The sequence below is a fragment of the Ranitomeya imitator genome, chromosome 1 (assembly GCF_032444005.1).
Source record: "Ranitomeya imitator isolate aRanImi1 chromosome 1, aRanImi1.pri, whole genome shotgun sequence".
NCBI classification, from domain to species: domain Eukaryota; kingdom Metazoa; phylum Chordata; class Amphibia; order Anura; family Dendrobatidae; genus Ranitomeya; species Ranitomeya imitator.
The window spans coordinates 723,514,984-723,533,994 of record NC_091282.1 but is presented as its reverse complement, the minus strand read 5'-3'; the positions used below and the strand labels follow the sequence as shown (position 1 = coordinate 723,533,994).

The following is a 19,011-nucleotide window of genomic DNA, read 5'->3' as shown; positions in this document are numbered from 1 at the left end:
GCTTGGTAAATAATATGAAGTTATAATTAATAGCAAAAACCATTATAATATTAACAACCGTCATAATCATTATTTATATACATGTATAAAATATAGTTGCTTATGTGATGTTATTAGTTTTCAGCATATACATCCAAACAATGCATTGCAAAATGTTGAGTTCACATTGTTAGCTTTCTTAGATATCGGACGTTAGCCAAGAAGTCTGCAATTATTCCTACCTAGAGATGAGCAGCACCCTGGCCCAGGAGGTAGGTAAATGTTGCATGGCTGCTGGATGGGAGCTCGGCAAACTTCAAACATGTCTTTGTTTGGAGCTACTATTTTGATTAACAGGCCCAACGCGACATCATGTGTGCTTCATGGTGCAACAAGGACATTTCTCCAGGCCGGCTAATCAAAAGATGAGCCTGGGATGCCAGCAGGTAGGTGGAGGTTCACAGAACTCCCATCCAGAAGCCATGCAATTATTGACCTGTCCACTGGTCCTGAGAATCTATTCACTTATCGTTATGGTCACAGGGGCACATGATCCAAATGATGAACCTCTTTTAAGGGCCAAAATAATAATTAAGGGGCATTTCCACCTTGGACAGTATTTAAATAATAATTAAGGGGCATTTACACCTTGGACAGTATTTGGCATAAATGTCTGATTGGTGGGGATTCCAGTTTTGGGCCTTAGATAAAAAAGAAGAAAAATATTAATCATTTCTCCCAATGTCTGGTGTAGGTCATGGGTTCACAAATTTGTTGAGGGATGCATGGATGATGAAATCTCAGCTGGTCACTGGGTGGAGTACTTGGCAAAAAAAGAAATCCAGCAATCCCAGGAAAAATAAATATACAATTTCACATATTATTGAAAAACCTTATAAACATGGAAAAGAATAGAAAAAAGTGGGGGGATGGATGAAAAATTGATAACATCATAACGCGTTTCGAACTAACTAGTTCTTAATCATAGCCAGGCTAGGCTATGATTAAGAACTAGTTAGGTCAAATGCGTCGTACATGTGAGGTTATCAGTTTTTCATCCATCCTTCCACCTTTTTTTCTATCCTTTACCGTTTTTTAAGGATTTTCAATAAAATGTGAATTTATATATTTTTCTTGGGATTGCTGGGTTCCTGTTTTTGTCATTGGACCTATCTACAATAAAGTTACATGTATGGATAACTACGTCTCCATCCAGTCTCCATCTCTTTAGGAGTGCAAAACAGGGGATCATTGGACCTAAATTCTTTCAATAAATTGGGGGGTTTCATAATTTAGAGCCCAAGTTTATATGGTTAATGCCTGACCTGCAGCAACTCCATCAGTTGCTCCTGCTGTCCTGCTTGCCTCAACTTGTCTCCTCTATCAGCCATCTTCTTCTTCAAGTCTTGCCACTTCTTCGTGACTTCCAGCATCTTCAGCTCGATGGATTTTTTTTCATAATGATTTTCTCTTAACAGCTGCTGTCCGACCTGTCACCAAATAAATACATAGGGATGATCGCGTGAAAATACTCAAATCACTGTGTGTTAACCATACAAGAAAAACCGTGCTGAACCAATTGACCACAATCATTTTTTTTTTTTAAATGTCAACACTTCAGGACTCATTATAAGCTTTAGTTACAATGTGTTGCTTGTATGAGCTTCATTTTGTTTCCCTATATCTCCATTTACTTTCTGGGAATCAGTAAGCAACACCATTGATGCGAAAAGAAGGCAATGGTTCTGTATAATAACAATTTTCTGGTTATATACAGCTGCCTAGCTAAATTTTTTATGGATAATGTTGCTAATTAAAGGTTTACTACCCCAAACAATCAAGTTATCTTTTATCCATTGCATAGGGAATGACTTAGAGGTCCTACTACTGGGACCACCAGCAATTCTGGGGTTAGGAACCCTGAAAATGGTGCACAGCAGCTCCCTCTCGAATGGAGTGGAGGTGTGCCTACTCAGCCTCTTCTACATTCATTGTCGGAGAAATCCAAGCACTGTATGCATGAGCACCTCGGCTCCATTGAAGAGGGGGCTGCAGATCACCATTCCCAGGGTTCTAAAGCCCAAATCTCGGGATTGTTTGGTGGTATAGTGGTGGGACACCCAGCGATCAGCAAGTTATACCTTTAACCGCTGGGTAGGACATAACAATTTTTTTAGGAATTCCTCTTTAATATTAGAATAAATAAATGTTTGTGTATTAGCCTTATGAAAATTATATATTTAATAGTTGTAAAAATTAAACTACAGTAAATGCTTTTACTTGTCTACAGACAACATGGCAGAATTTCATGTCAATGCAAACATGTTGCAAAAAGGTTGATTCATAGCCAGAGGTAGAACAAAGAATTTAACAGTGGCACAAAGTACTTCATTTACAACTCTGAGCCATATCAGGACTGTGTAGACTATGTTTTTGTGACCATCTGAAAAGATGGAAACAGAAGAGCAAACAGATTATTTTGACTCAGTGTGTGTAATTGCCATACATAGGGTGTTAAGTCTGAATCCAGTTTTTCAGGGATCAGTTTTTGAGTTAGGCCGGCGTCACACACAGCGTATGAAAATACGGTCCGTATATTTCTGCCGTAATACGCTGAAAAGTCCCGAAAATAGTGGTCCGTAGCTCCTCCATAGGCAGGGTGTGTCAGCGTTTTTTGCGCATGGCATCCTCCGTATGTAATCCGTATGGCAGCCGTAATGCGTGTTTTTATCGCAGGCTTGCAAAACCAACATACGGCTATACAAGGGATCCATGTGTTAAAAAAAAAAAAAAACATATATACTGTATATATATATATATATAAATATATATATATATATATATGTCAGTGAGACACATATATGTATATATATCATTACTTCATACAGCGCGAGATAGCAGAAAGCCGGTAATTCAATTGCCGGCTTTTGCTATCTCCTTCCTAAACCCGACATGATATGAGACATGGTTTACATACAGTAAACCATCTCATATCACCATTTTTTTTTTTGCATATTCCACACTACTAATGTTAGTAGTGTGTATATGCAAAATTTGGCCATTCTAGCTAGTAAAATAAGGGGTTAAATGGCTGAAAAAATTGGCGTGGGCTCCCGCACAATTTTCTCCGCCAGAGTAGTAAAGCCAGTGACTGAGGGCAGATATTAATAGCCTGGAGAGGGTCCACGGTTATTGCCCCCCCCCCTGGCTAAAAACACCTGCCCCCAGCCACCCCAGAAAAGGCACATCTAGAAGACCCACTACACGAGAATGGGAAGAGAGTGGCCAAGTGCCAGAATAGGCGCATCTTCCAGATGTGCCTTTTCTGGGGTGGCTGGGGGCAGATGTTTTTAGCCAGGGGGGGGCCAATAACCGTGGACCCTCTCCAGGCTATTAATATCTGCCCCCAGTCACTGGCTTTACTACTCTGGCGGAAAAAATTGTGCGGGAGCCCACGCCAATTTTTTCCGCCATTTAACCCTTTATTTTACTAGCTAGAACGGCCAAATGTTGCATATACACACTACTAACATTAGTAGTGTGGAATATGCAAAAAAAATGGGGATATGAGATGGTTTACTGTATGTAAACCATGTCTCATATCATGTCGGGTTTAGGAAGGAGAAAGCAAAAGCCGGTAATTGAATTACCGGCTTTTCTCTCTAACACCGCTGCGTATTTCTCGCAAGTCACACTGCTGGTCCGTGTGTGATCTGTATTTTTGGGGCTTCCATAGACTTTCATTGACGTTTTATTTGCGCAATACGGTGACAAACGCAGCATGCTGCGATTTTCTACGGCCGTAGAAAGCCGTATAATACTGATCAGTTTAATACGGCAGATAGGAGCAGGGGCATAGAGAATAATTGTGCCGTATTTTATGCGAGTTTTACGGACGTAGTTTCTGCGCTCTTACGTCCGTAAAACTCGCAAGTGTGACGCCGGCCTTATTCAGAATTACCCCCCACATGCACTGCATAAACACAGTGCAAACAGGGTCTAAGGTGCTAGGGTGCAGTAGATTCCACCATGAAAACATAGGAAAACTATAAGCTTCCTCTTAAAGATTAAATGGAATCAAGGTTATCTTTAGCACGATTTTCCGTTTTTGTATTTTCGTTTTTTTCCTCCCCTTCTGCCAAGAGCCATAACTGTTTTATTTTTATTTCAATATGGGCATGTAAGGGCTTGTTTTTTGCAGGATGAGTTGTACTTTTGAATGACACCATTGATTTTACCATACAGTGTACTGGAAAATGGGAAAAAAAAAATAGAATACGGTAAAATTGCAAAATAAAAGTGCAATTCCACAATGGTGGTGTTTTGTTGTTTACCATATTCACTAAAACCTAAAACTGACCTGCCATTATGATTCTCCAGGTCATTATGAGTTTGTAGATAGCAAACATATATACGTTCTTTTCTATTTAAGTGGTGAAAAAACAATCCAGCGTTTGTAAGAAAAAACAAAATGGCGCCATTTTCTGAAAGCCTTAGCATCCTCATTTTTCGCAATCTGGGGCTGGGTGAGGGCTTATTTTTTGAGCGCCAAGCTGATGTTTTTATTGGTACCATGCTGCGCCAACCAAAAAATGTAATTCTGGTGTTTTTTGTTTTTTTTGTCGTTCGCTGCTTACTGATCGGATTAATTTACTTTATATTTTGATAAATCGGGTGATTCTGAAAGCAGCTATACCAAATATGTGTATTTTTTACGGTTTTATTTTGAATGAGGCAAAAAGGGGCTATTTTAAATTATGTTTTATTTATATTTTTTAAAACTTTTTTCTTACTTTTTACTTGCTTCAATACTTCCCTTAGGAAACTTGAAGCTGCAATCATCCGATTGCCTGTGTTACACATAGAGGGATTCAGCCCTGCTATGTGTAGCAGAAATCATCATCTCCTATGAACGCTGGCCACGAAGAGGCATTCATAAGAGGTTTTCAACCACAGGCATGGAGGTCTTCTGTAGACCACTGGCTGTCCTGCCAACCCGTTGGCGCCCTGCGATCATGTGAAAGGTTCGCCGAAGGGTGGGTCGCTTCTGCTTTGCACAAATTAAATGCCGCTGTCAGAGTTTGAAAGTGGCATTTAACATGTTAACAGCCACGGTTGGATCGCAATTCCAACCACGGCTGTTAGGGGCACATGACAGCTGATCAAATCAACTGTCATGTGCGGGGAAAGAGTTGGGCTCAGAGTCAGAGCCTGCATGAAATGCAGGGAGAAGACCTTGGAAGTATCTATACGTCCAAGGTCATAAAGGGGTTAAAGTGTTTTTGCTGCATTTTTCACCTATTTAAATAAATGGTAAAATATGAATAAAAAAAAGCATAAAAACTGCACACAAAAATCCATTTATTTTACACAGAGATCTCTCTGCCAATAGACACATTTTTGGTGCAGAAATGTCTGCTGCAAATATTTAACAAGTGCACAGACCCTAAGGCTATATTCACACTTTGCGGATTTTGCTGCGGATCCGCAGCGGATTTGACCGCTGCGGATCCGCAGCAGTTTCCCATGAGTTTACATTTCAATGTAAACCTATGGGAAACAAAAAACGCTGTGCACATGCTGCAGAAAAATCCGCGCGGAAACGCTGCGGATTACATTCCGCACCATGTCACTTCTTTTCTGCGGATTTTCAGCTGCTCCAATAGAAAACTGCAGTTGAAAATCCGCAGAAGAAAACGCAGTAAAAACCGCGATAAATCCGCAGTAAAAACCGCGATGGGTTTTCACTGCGGATTTTGCAATTCCGCTGCGGAAAAATCCGCAGTGGAATCTGCAAAGTGTGCACATAGCCTAAAACAGTTGACAAGTAGAGAAAACACAGCTACTTTCTTCCAAAAATCCTACCAAAAGTGCTTCTGATGTAACGGCTTCATAATGAACACATGGATTATAGTCTTATGTGTACTCCTTCAGACACACAACAACATAAGGAACATTGAATTTCAGGCAAACTGTTTAAAAAAATAAAGTAATATAAAAAGAATAGCACCATGTACAAGATATGTAATTTATTAAGCATTTCCAAATTCGAATACCATAATTTGTTGTATTTGGCACACGCATGCCAGCATTAGCGGCTGATAATTGTAGGTAAAACCAGTCATCGGAAAGTCAACATTTGCAGTGCACACAGATGCCATTTACAGAGCAAACATCAGATTCCAAAGTGGTTACCTTCGTGAGCTAGCGGACTTGTATAGGAAACATTCTTTTATTACATTTTAAGCTATAGAAATACTTCACTAAATTCAACATATCTTGCTAAATTAATCCAGAGAATGGCAAAATAATTTATTTGAGGGTTTCAAAATTACAGCTGGATATACATGACAGTCACTAATTTTGGCACATGGGAAGATTGTGGATTACTGGCAGGGAGAATTAAAGAATAACTGTAAGGCTTGAAATTTAATAAAATGAAGTGTGCTTTACATTGCAGATAAAGCCACAACTCAAAATAGATGTCAGGATGAGTGGCTCCCTCCGTCCCTCGGGTGATATTTGGTAGTGAGTCTATCTTACTACCTTTCCGATGACTTTTTATTAATAATACATTTAATAAATTATAATACTTTTTATTAAACAACAAAGGAACATTTAAAGACATATTTAAAAGCATTTTAAAAAGCCAAAAGGCTACAAACATTCTAATAAATGTGTGCAAAAGTATAGCAATCTCCTTGCCTCATCTGCTCCTCAATAAATGCCAACAAGATTGCAAACATTAATGAGAATGATGTAATATCATAATTCGCTTGTCATTACTAATATATTGTACCATTAATAATACCATTACTCATAACCACACTATACAAGAAATAGAACAAAAATAATCAGTACTAAACCCTACCAATGCCACAATAATGACCAAATATAATGTTTTTTTGGCTATGGTTTACCAACGATCAGAGTGAGCCCATCCTTCCGTTTATTTTTGCCTTATACATAAGGCTGGGTTCACATTACGTTATAGGCGTCCGTTAGATGGACTGCGTTACACCGCGGCATAACGCGGTGTAACGCAGTCCGTTAACGCTGCCATTAAGCCCTATTTCAGACGCATCGCTAGCGCACGCCCACAATGGGCGTGCGCTAGCAATGTGCCGTCATTGAGTGACCCTGGGACGCGGGCTGCACCGTTTCCGAGTCCTTCACCGCTAGCGCAGATAGAGCATCTGCTAACTCTCTACGCTAGCATGATCACATTTCAGCACTTGCGCTTTAACGCAGCCTGTTTAACGCATGTGTTGAACGGGCTGCTTTAACGCAATGTGAACTTAGCCTAAGACTGTATTCCTCATTGCAAACCAGGATATTGGACCGGAGGTTAGGTCTGTATTTGTGTTCGGCACTCCTACTGTTATTATTATACCATCTATTGTGGATACTTTTCTATATTACATATTCTGAATGCTGGGCACAGTTTCACACTGATCATTGGTAAACCCAAAACACACCTTTAAGGCTACGGTCACATGTTGCGTTTTTGTTGCATTTTTTTTTAATGCAATGCTTAAGCTGTGTTTCAGCTGCTTACAAAAAGCAAGTTTTGCTTAGTTTTTTGTTGCGTTGCAGCCCTTTTATTGTTGCATTTTTGTTAGGGTACATTTGTCTCTTGCATACTGATAAAGTTTAGTGAAGAAAAAAAAAATATCTGATTCAACTTCATCAGGTTTTGGCATCAAAAACACAGCAAAACCTGATATCTGCATTTTTTAAGCTTTTTTTTGCATTAACCATTGCTTTCAATGGGTGAAAAACGCTGCACAAAATGCTGAAACAAGTGACATGCTGCACTGTGCAAAAACGCAGCTTTTTGACAAAACAGTCAGGGTAAAAAAAATTGTGCCTGAGATTTCTGAAATCTCATAGACTTTGCTGGTACTGGAAAACGCAACTGAAAATTTGTATAAGAAAACGCAGTAAAAAACAAATGCTGCAAAAAAACTTCAACGTATGAACATAGCTTTATTTGGCCATTATTGGGGCATTGGTAGGAGTTGGTACCATTTTTATCTTTCAATTTCTTGGATTTTTCTAAAATTTGGTTAGGAGTAGCGGTATTTTACCTTTCTAAAGACGAACTAATTATGATATTACATCATTCTCATTAATGTTGTTTACAGTCTTGTTGATATTCATTGGCAGATGAGGCTTGGCGATTGCTATACTTTTGCAAGCCTTTATTAGAATGTTTGCGGCCTTTTGACTTTTTAAATGTTTTTAAATATGTCTTTAACTGTTCCTTCTGTTGTTCAATAAAAATTATTAGGCGATCCTGGACTGTCTATGCATATTACTTTTTTGCTCTGTAAAATTATCTTATGGAGGAAAGAAAAAATCGTTCCAGCTCCAAATAGTAAAATCCAAATTCCAACTTTATTTAGCCAATGTAAAAACAACGGTGGACATATGCTCTACATGTGCATATCAGGACACGAGCGACGCGTTTCGATCCTACACGGATCTTTATTTATTAGCTTTGATAAAGATCCGTGTAGGATCGAAACGCGTCGCTCGTGTCCTGATATGCACATGTAGAGCATATGTCCACCGTTGTTTTTACATTGGCTAAATAAAGTTGGAATTTGGATTTTACTATTTGGATCCGGAACGATTTTTTCTTTCCTCCATATGATGACCGCGTGGATCAGCGTTGGGTTCCGTGCTCCTGCGGTGGCTACTCGGTGAGCTGGCTTTTTTTCTCCTTTGCTATTTTAAAATTATCTTATCCCTATCTGAGGCATTTTATAAATGGTCTCTGGACCACAAAGGCATTCCCTCTTCTTTTGTGCCTTCTGGATTTTCTAGCATTTTTTTTTGTTGTAAAGGTCATTATCATGTTTGTTAATATTTATACATGCAACAATAAAATATATACTTTTTAAGATCACATTAAGGCTATGTGCACACGTTCAGGATTTCTGGCAGAAAATTCCTGAGAAAAACTGGACATTTTCTGCAAGAAATCCGCAAGAAATCCGCATGCGTTTTTGCCGGCGGTTGTGACGCGTTTTTGCCGCGTTTTTTTCCAGACACTTCCCAATGCATTTTGTCGTGGGAAATCTGAAAAAAACCCCCGCAAAATTAACCCCTTCATGACCCAGCCTATTTTGACCTTAAAGACCTTGCCGTTTTTTGCAATTCTGACCAGTGTCCCTTTATGAGGTAATAACTCAGGAACGCTTCAACGGATCCTAGCGGTTCTGAGATTGTTTTTTCGTGACATATTGGGCTTCATGTTAGTGGTAAATTTAGGTCAATAAATTCTGCGTTTATTTGTGATAAAAACGGATATTTGGCGAAAATTTTGAAAATTTGCAATTTTCACATTTTGAATTTTTATTCTGTTAAACCAGAGAGATATGTGACACAAAATAGTTAATAAATAACATTTTCCACATGTTTACTTTACATCAGCACAATTTTGGAAACAAAATTTTTTTTTGTTAGGAAGTTATAAGGGTTAAAATTTGACCAGCGATTTGTCATTTTTACAACGAAATTTACAAAACCATTTTTTTTAGGGACCACCTCACATTTGAAGTCAGTTTGAGGGGTCTATATGGCTGAAAATACCCAAAAGTGACACCATTCTAAAAACTGCACCCCTCAAGGTACTCAAAACCACATTTAAGAAGTTTATTAACCCTTCAGGTGCTTCACAGCAGCAGAAGCAACATGGAAGGAAAAAATGAACATTTAACTTTTTAGTCACAAAAATTATCTTTTAGCAACAATTTTTTTATTTTCCCAATGGTAAAAGGAGAAACTGAACCAAGAAAGTTGTTGTCCAATTTGTCCTAAGTACGCTGATACCTCATATGTGGGGGTAAACCACTGTTTGGGCGCACGGCAGGGCTTGGAAGGGAAGGAGCGCCATTTGACTTTTTGAATCAAAAATTGGCTCCACTCTTTAGCGGACACCATGTCACGTTTGGAGAGCCCCCGTGTGCCTAAAAATTGGAGCTCCCCCACAAGTGACCCCATTTTGGAAACTAGACACCCCAAGGAACTTATCTAGATGCATAGTGAGCACTTTGAACCCCCAGGTGCTTCACAAATTGATCCGTAAAAATGAAAAAGTACTTTTTTTTCACAAAAAAATTCTTTTAGCCTCAATTTTTTTCATTTTCACATGGGCAACAGGATAAAATGGATCCTAAAATGTGTTGGGCAATTTCTCCTGAGTACGCCGATACCTCATATGTGGGGGTAAACCACTGTTTGGGCACATGGTAAGGCTCGGAAGGGAAGGAGCGCCATTTGACTTTTTGAATGAAAAATTATTTCCATCGTTAGCGGACACCATGTCGCGTTTGGAGAGCTCCTGTGTGCCTAAACATTGGCGCTCCCCCACAAGTGACCCCATTTTGGAAACTAGACGCCCCAAGGAACTTATCTAGATGCATAGTGAGCACTTTGAACCCCCAGGTGCTTCACAAATTGATCCGTAAAAATGAAAAAGTACTTTTTTTTCACAAAAAAATTCTTTTAGCCTCAATTTTTTCATTTTCACATGGGCAACAGGATAAAATGGATCCTAAAATGTGTTGGGCAATTTCTCCCGAGTACGCCGATACCTCATATGTGGGGGTAAACCACTGTTTGGGCACACGGCAGGGCTCGGAAGGGAAGGCGCGCCATTTGACTTTTTGAATGGAAAATTAGCTCCAATTGTTAGCGGACACCATGTCGCATTTGGAGAGCCCCTGTGTGCCTATGCATTGGAGCTCCCCCACAAGTGACCCCATTTTGGAAACTAGACCCCCCAAGGAACTTATCTAGATGCATATTGAGCACTTTAAACCCCCAGGTGCTTCACAGAAGTTTATAACGCAGAGCCATGAAAATAAAAAATAATTTTTCTTTCCTCAAAAATGATTTTTTAGCCTGGAATTTCCTATTTTGCCAAGGATAATAGGAGAAATTGGACCCCAAATATTGTTGTCCAGTTTGTCCTGAGTACGCTGATACCCCATATGTGGGGGTAAACCACTGTTTGGGCGCACGGCAGGGCTCGGAAGGGATGGCACGCCATTTGGCTTTTTAAATGGAAAATTAGCTCCAATCATTAGCGGACACCATGTCACGTTTGGAGAGCCCCTGTGTGCCTAAACATTGGAGATCCCCCAGAAATGACCCCATTTTGGAAACTAGACCCCCAAAGGAACTAATCTAGATGTGTGGTGAGGACTTTGAACCCCCAAGTGCTTCACAGAAGTTTATAACGCAGAGCCATGAAAATAAAAAATAAAAATTATTTTCTCAAAAATGATCTTTTAGCCTGCAATTTTTTATTTTCCCAAGGGTAACAGGAGAAATTTGACCCCAAAAGTTGTTGTCCAGTTTCTCCTGAGTACGCTGATACCCCATATGTGGGGGTAAACCACTGTTTGGGCACATGCCGGGGCTCGGAAGTGAAGTAGTGACATTTTGAAATGCAGACTTTGATGGAATGCTCTGTGGGCGTCACGTTGCGTTTGCAGAGCCCCTGATGTGGCTTAACAGTAGAAACCCCCCACAAGTGACCCCATTTTGGAAACTAGACCCCGAAAGGAACTTATCTAGATGTGTGGTGAGCACTTTGAACCCCCAAGTGCTTCATAGAAGTTTATAATGCAGAGCCGTGAAAATAATAAATACGTTTTCTTTCCTCAAAAATAATTATTTAGCCCAGAATTTTTTATTTTCCCAAGGGTAACAGGAGAAATTGGATCCCAAAAGTTGTTGTCCAGTTTCTCCTGAGTACGCTGATACCCCATATGTGGGGGTAAACCACTGTTTGGGCACATGCCGAGGCTCGGAAGTGAAGTAGTGACGTTTTGAAATGCAGACTTTGATGGAATGCTCTGTGGGCGTCACGTTGCGTTTGCAGAGCCCCTGATGTGGCTTAACAGTAGAAACCCCCCACAAGTGACCCCATTTTGGAAACTAGACCCCGAAAGGAACTTATCTAGATGTGTGGTGAGCACTTTGAACCCCCAAGTGCTTCACAGAAGTTTATAATGCAGAGCCGTGAAAATAATAAATACGTTTTCTTTCCTCAAAAATAATTATTTAGCCCAGAATTTTTTTAATTTTCCCAAGGGTAACAGGAGAAATTTGACCCCGATATTTGTTGTCCAGTTTCTCCTGAGTACGGTGATAACCCATATGTGGAGGTAAACTACTGTTTGGGCACATACCGGGGCTCGGAATTGAAGTAGTGACGTTTTGAAATGCAGACTTTGATGGAATGCTCTGCGGGCGTCACGTTGCGTTTGCAGAGCCCCTGATGTGCCTAAACAGTAGAAACCCCCCACAAGTGACCCAATTTTGGAAACTAGACCCCGAAAGGAACTTATCTAGATGTGTGGTGAGCACTTTGAACCCCCAAGTGCTTCATAGAAGTTTATAATGCAGAGCCGTGAAAATAATAAATACGTTTTCTTTCCTCAAAAATAATTATTTAGCCCAGAATTTTTTATTTTCCCAAGGGTTACAGGAGAAATTGGACCCCAAAAGTTGTTGTCCAGTTTCTCCTGAGTATGCTGATACCCCATGTGTGGGGGTAAACCACTGTTTGGGCACACGTCGGGGCTCAGAAGGGAAGTAGTGACTTTTGAAATGCAGACTTTGATGGAATGGTCTGCGGGCGTCACATTGCGTTTGCAGAGCCCCTGGTGTGCCTAAACAGTAGAAACCCCCCACAAGTGACCCCATTTTAGAAACTAGACCCCCCAAGGAACTTATCTAGATATGTGGTGAGCACTTTGAACCCCCAAGTGCTTCACAGACGTTTACAACGCAGAGCCGTGAAAATAAAAAATCATTTTTCTTTCCTCAAAAATGATGTTTTAGCAAGCATTTCTTTATTTTCACAAGGGTAACAGGAGAAATTGGACCCCAGAAATTGTTGCACAGTTTGTCCTGAGTATGCTGGTACCCCATATGTGGGGGTAAACCACTGTTTGGGTGCACGTCGGGGCTCGGAAGTGAGGGAGCACCATTTGACTTTTTGAATACAAGATTGGCTGGAATCAATGGTGGCGCCATGTTGCGTTTGGAGACCCCCTGATGTGCCTAAACAGTGGAAACCCCTCAATTCTAACTCCAACACACCCCTAACCCTTATCCCAACTGTAGCCGTAACCCTAATCACAACCCTAACCCCAACACACCCGTAACCCCAACACACCCCTAACCCTAACCACAACCCTAATTCCAACCCAACCCTAGCCCTAAGGCTATGTGCCAACGTTGCGGATTCGTATGAGATTTTTCAGCACCATTTTTGAAAAATCCGCGGGTAAAAGGCACTGCGTTTTACCTGCGGATTTACCGCGGATTTCCAGTGTTTTTTGTCCGGATTTCACCTGCGGATTCCTATTGAGGAACAGGTGTAAAATGCTGCGGAATGTGCACAAAGAATTGACATGCTGCGGAAAATACAACGCAGCGTTCCTGCGCGGTATTTTCCGCACCATGGGCACAGCGGATTTGGCTTTCCATATGTTTACATGGTACTGTAAACCTGATGGAACACTGCTGCGGATCTGCAGCGGCCAATCCGCACCGTTTGCACATAGCCTAATTCTAAAGGTATGTGCACACGCTGCGGAAAACGCTGCGGATCCGCAGCAGTTTCCCATGAGTTTACAGTTCAATGCAAACCTATGGGAAACAAAAATCGCTGTACACATGCTGCGGTAAAACTGCACGGAAACGCAGCGGTTTACATTCCGCAGCATGCCACTTCTTTCTGCGGATTCCGCAGCGGTTTTACAACTGCTCAAATAGAAAATCGCTGTTGTAAAACCGCATTGAAATGCGCAGAAAAAACATGGTAAATCCGCCATAAATCCGCAGCGGTTTAGCACTGCGGATTTATCAAATCCGCAGCGGAAAAATCCGCAGAGGACCAGAATACGTGTGCACATACCGAAACCCTAACCCTAACCCTACCCCTAACCCTAACCCTACCCCTAACCCTAACCCTAACCCTACCCCTAACCCTACCCCTAACCCTACCCCTAACCCTAGTTCTTACCCCAACCTTAGTGGAAAAAAAAAAAAAAATCATTTTTTTTATTGTCCCTACCTATGGGGGTGACAAAGGGGGGGGGTCATTTACTTTTTTTTTTTATTTTGATCACTGAGATATAACCTATCTCAGTGATCAAAATTCACTCTGGAACGAATCTGCCGGCCGGCAGATTCGGCGGGCGCAGTGCACATGCGCCCGCCATGAAGACGGACGGTCCCCGGGAGGCCAGGTAAGTATAAGGGGGGGGAGATCAGGGCACGGGGGGGGGGGGCGTCGGAGCACGGGGGGGTGGATTGGAACACGGGGGGGTGGATTGGAGCACGGAGTGGGGGATCGCTGTGCGGGCGGGTGGATCGGAGCACGGGGGGGGGAATCGCTGTGCGGGGGGGGGATCGCTGTGCGGGGGTGGATCGGAGTGCGGGGGGGTTTGATTGGAGCACGGGGGGTGTGATTGGAGCACGGGGGGAGCGGGCAGGAGGACAGGGGAGCGGAGCACAGGACCGAGGGGAGCAGACCACAGATCTGGGGGCTGGGGGGGCGATCGGAGGAGTGGGGTGGGTGCACATTAGTGTGTCCAGCCATGGCCGATGATATTGCAGCATCGGCCATGGCTGGATTGTAATATTTCACCATTTTTTTAGGTGAAATATTACAAATCGCTCTGATTGGCAGTTTCACTTTCAACAGCCAATCAGAGCGATCGTAGCCACGAGGGGGTGAGGCCACCCCCCCCTGGGCTAAACTACCACTCCCCCTGTCCCTGCAGATCGGGTGAAATGGGAGTTAACCCTTTCACCCGATCTGCAGGGACGCGATCTTTCCATGACGCATATGCTGCGTCATGGGTCGGAATGGCACCGACTTTCATGACGCAGCGTATGCGTCAAAGGTCGGGAAGGGGTTAATGAACATGCTGCGGTTTTTACCGCGATGCGTTTTTTTCGCGGAAAAAAATGCATCATGTGCACAAAACATGCGGAATTCATTCTAAATGATGGGATGCTTATTGTATGCGGTTTCTTTTGCGGTTTTATAGCGTTTTTATTGGGAAAAACCGCAAAAAAACGTGAAAAAACCGCAACCTGTGCACACAGCCTTAAAGTTATTTGACATTTATTGCTACTATATCATATAGAGTAAATTGGCTATTGAACAGTTACATGTAAATGTACTAAGGATTTTTTTAATTTTTTCTTATATAGGCTGAGAAAAATTTTTCATGTACTCACCTTTACTAAATCCTCAAAACGCACTTGGTTGGCATCCATCTCTCGCTCAGCAGTTTCGTGCCACTTTAATTTACGCAGGATATTAGTTGGGTCCCGATATGATTCATCGAGGGCAATTTTATACTTCTCATCCATCCACACCAACAGTTCTGTGGCATCGCGATTAAATTCCTTTGAACAAGGTGCAAACAGGAATGTTTAAACAGGATCAAGAAAGTGAATGCACATATTCGAAAATAGGCAAAATTGATCATTATTAAAGTTATTTTCCACTTTTGACTAAGGCTTCATTCAGATGTTAATCTTTTTTGTAAGTGAAAAATGGATCCATTTTCATTAGTGCTATGCATGAGATTTTTATCAGATATGCAAAGTTTTTTTTCCACTTTATAAGAAAATAAAAGGTACTACATATCACAAGTGTAGTCTGATTGTAATGCTCACCCCAGCTGTTTAAAGAGGATCTGTCACTTGCTCAAAGAAAATTTAGTTAAACAACTTCCAAAACTCCCTGAGCTCCCCTGATTTTGACACTCTTTTCCGTTTTATGCTGCGTTGCTCCATTGCAGAGATATTCATATTTGTTTCTTTTGGAGCGCATAATGTGAAATCTTTGTTTTGTAATCCAACCAGATGTTTCTTCATTTTTCATACTTCCCTCCCAGATTTTCCAATCAGAGCTCAGCAGCATCTGAGACTGCCAGACTATGAGAACAGCTGCTGAGTTGTAATTGCCAGCATCTGGGATGGAGGAGTGAAAGTGCACACCCTCAGAGAAGACTCTGAAGAAATGTCCAGTTGGACTGCAAGTAGAGATTTCAAATAGTGAGCTCCAGAAAAACTCACCGTAAAATCTGTTTCTCAGAGCCTTCATTGGGGGATACAGGAAACCATGGTGTATGCTGCTGCCACTAGGAGGTTGACACTATGCAAAAAAAGGGTTAGCTCCTCCCCAGCAGTATATACCCACCAACTGGCAGAAAGCTAATCAGTTAGTGAGAAAGCAGTAGGAGATGCAGAGAACATAACAGAACGAAAGTAACAGATAACAACAGGACCTGATACAACATTAAATAAGGGCAGGTGCTGTGTCCCCCAATGAAGGCTCCGAGAAACAGATTTTACAGTGAGTATCCAAAATCTAGTTTTCTCTCTCACTTCATTGGGGGACACAGGAAACCATGGGATGTCCCAAAGCAGTCCCAAGGGTGGGAAGAAGTATAATACCCTCAAGTCAGAACTTAGGCCACTTCCATTTGCAGGACCTTTCTACCAAGGTTCGCATCACACAACCTATAAATATGATGCACAACTCAATGTATATAGAAAATCTTGATTTTCTATATACATTGAGTTGTGCATCATATTTATAGGTTGTGTTATATTCGGTGGATGCATTTCATTTATTATTTGTTGTGTTTTGGTTTGTGTACTAAGGTTCGCATCAGATGAAGCATGATTATAAACCCTGTAGAACTTAGTAAAGGTATGGATAGAAGCCCATATAGCAGCCTTGCAGAGCTGCGAGGCGGAGGCCTGATAGCGAACTGCCCAGGAGGCCACACGTGGAGTGTGCCGTAATCCTCTGTGGGTGTGCCCTACCTCTTAGACAGTAAGCTTCCACAATGATGGAACAGATCCATTGAGCAGTAGTAGACCGGGTCGCAGGAAGACCCCTTCGTGAACCCTCTGGGATAATGAACAGAGAATCTGAGTGCCGGAAAGGCTCATGTTGTGAATTCTGCTTTTGGGCTCCCTCCGGTGGTTGTAGGTGATAATGCAGTTGTCTCTGGGCTGCAGTCCTGGACAGGTGTATCTACTGATTGCAGTTCTGACTGGAGTATTTAGGTTTGCAGGACTCATTAGTCCTTGCCAGTTGTCTATGTTTCTTGGGAAGTATTTGATCTCTGTCTGGCTTCTCCTGCTTAGCTGCCAATTCAGCAAAGATAAGTGTCTGTTTCTTTTTCTATGGCACACAAGCTGTGTGCTTGTTTTTGATTGTATTCCTGCTCTGAGTTTAGTAGTCTCTGGAGTTGCAGATATACGTTCTACATCTTTAGTTAGATGGAGGAATTTTTGTATAATCTGCTGTGGATATTTTTGGAAGGGTTTTAATACTGACCGCACAGAACTCTGTCCTATCCTTTCCTATTTTAGCTAGAGCGGCCTCTTGTGCTAAATCCTGTTTTCTGACTGTGTGTGTCTTTCCTCTCCTAATCACAGCCAATATTTGTGGGGGGCTGCCTATCCTTTGGGGTTCTGCTCTGAGACAAGATAGTATTCCTATTTCCATCTTTAGGTGTATTTATTCCTCCGGCTGTGACAAGGTGTCTAGGGCTTGTTAGGTACACCCCACGGCTACTTCTAGTTGCGATGTTAAGATCAGGATTTGCGGTCAGTATAGTTACCACCTACTCCAGTGAAAGTTTTCATGCTGCTCCAAGGTCACCGGATCATAACTTCCACCTGATGAAGACGGTTTAACCGTTGAAACGCGTTGTGGTTCAACACTAAAATCCTTGTTTTGGTCTCATTTCCAGCGCTCCTAGGACCATTATTACTATTTACTACCGGATCATAACAGGCTCAGTTCTGGACAAATAAACACGTAGAGCTCTTACTAGATCCAATTTGTGCAACGACCGCCCTCAGGGGTGAGACAGAGATGGACAAAAAGATGGAAGCACAATGTCCTCATTCAGATGAAAACCGGAAACCAGCTTGGGAAGAAAGGATGAACCGGACGTAGGACAACCTTGTCCTGGTGAAAAATCATGTAAGGGGAATGACAAGAAAGCGCTGCTATCTCAGAAACCCGTCTAACTGAAGTGATAGCAACCAGAAAAGCGACCTTCCAGGAAAGGAATGTGAAAGAGACTGCTGTAATACGTCGAGTACCAAATTAAGGTCCCAGGGATCCACTGGGGGCTGGTAGGGGGGAACGGAGTGAGCAACACCCTGGATGAAAGTTTTGAGCTGTCTGCGAATGGCCAAATTCCTTTGGAACAGGACTGACAAAACCGAAACCTGTGCCTTGATAGTACTAAGGGACAGTCCGGACCCCAGACCCAACTGTAGAAAGGACAAGATGGATGGGAGATGAAACGCCATTGGAGCGGTTTGGTGAGCTTCACACCAGTGGAAATATGCTTTCCATGTTCGGTGGTAACTTTGGGAAGACAAAGGCTTCCTTGCTTTGATCATAGTTTGGATGACCTGATCGGAGAAACCAGCTGATTTCAAAACTGTGGCTTCAACGGCCATGCAGTTAAATTGAGCGACTGAGAACTCTGGTGGAAGAGGGGCCCCTGCGACAAAAGGTCTGGACGATCCGTGAGTCTCCATGGCAGGGCCGGCGTCAGCACCCGGCGCTCCCGGGCAAGTGCCGGGGCCCTGACAAGACAGGGGGGCCCACTCACGCAGTCATACATCCATCTGGCCGCTTTAACCCTTTCTACCCTTTCAATTTGCCCTGCCTGGCACAAGCATCTTCTCAGTCAGTGCAGGGCCAGGCACATAGGGGTTAAGGACACAGCCAGCGTGACATTGTGGGCGGAGAGTTCTCCTGCTCTGCTCTCCTGGCTGTGTGCAGTGCTGAACTAATCAGGCACAGGCAGATTCCGGACTGGAGGAGCTGCTACCGGCACCTGAGTGAGTGCCATGCTATATCGCTGTATATTCTGACAGTCTGGGTGACCTGGGGGGGCGGCCATGGGCTGGGCGGCTGCAGCTGACATATATATATATATATAT

At 42.3% G+C, this 19,011-nt stretch overlaps 1 protein-coding gene across 3 annotated transcripts in view; it reads right to left on the bottom strand.

Moving 5' to 3' along the window:
• The window catches only part of SPTBN5 (spectrin beta, non-erythrocytic 5), a 436,876-nt gene that overhangs the window by 251,187 nt on the left and 166,678 nt on the right, over positions 1-19,011 (bottom strand). For all 3 annotated transcript variants that reach the window (XM_069732520.1, XM_069732522.1, XM_069732521.1), the window contains exons 21-22: positions 15,259-15,429; positions 1,305-1,469 (exon numbers count right to left, since the gene is read on the bottom strand). In XM_069732520.1, coding sequence (XP_069588621.1) covers positions 1,305-1,469; positions 15,259-15,429 — 336 coding nt within the window. The remainder of the gene's footprint in view (positions 1-1,304; positions 1,470-15,258; positions 15,430-19,011) is intronic.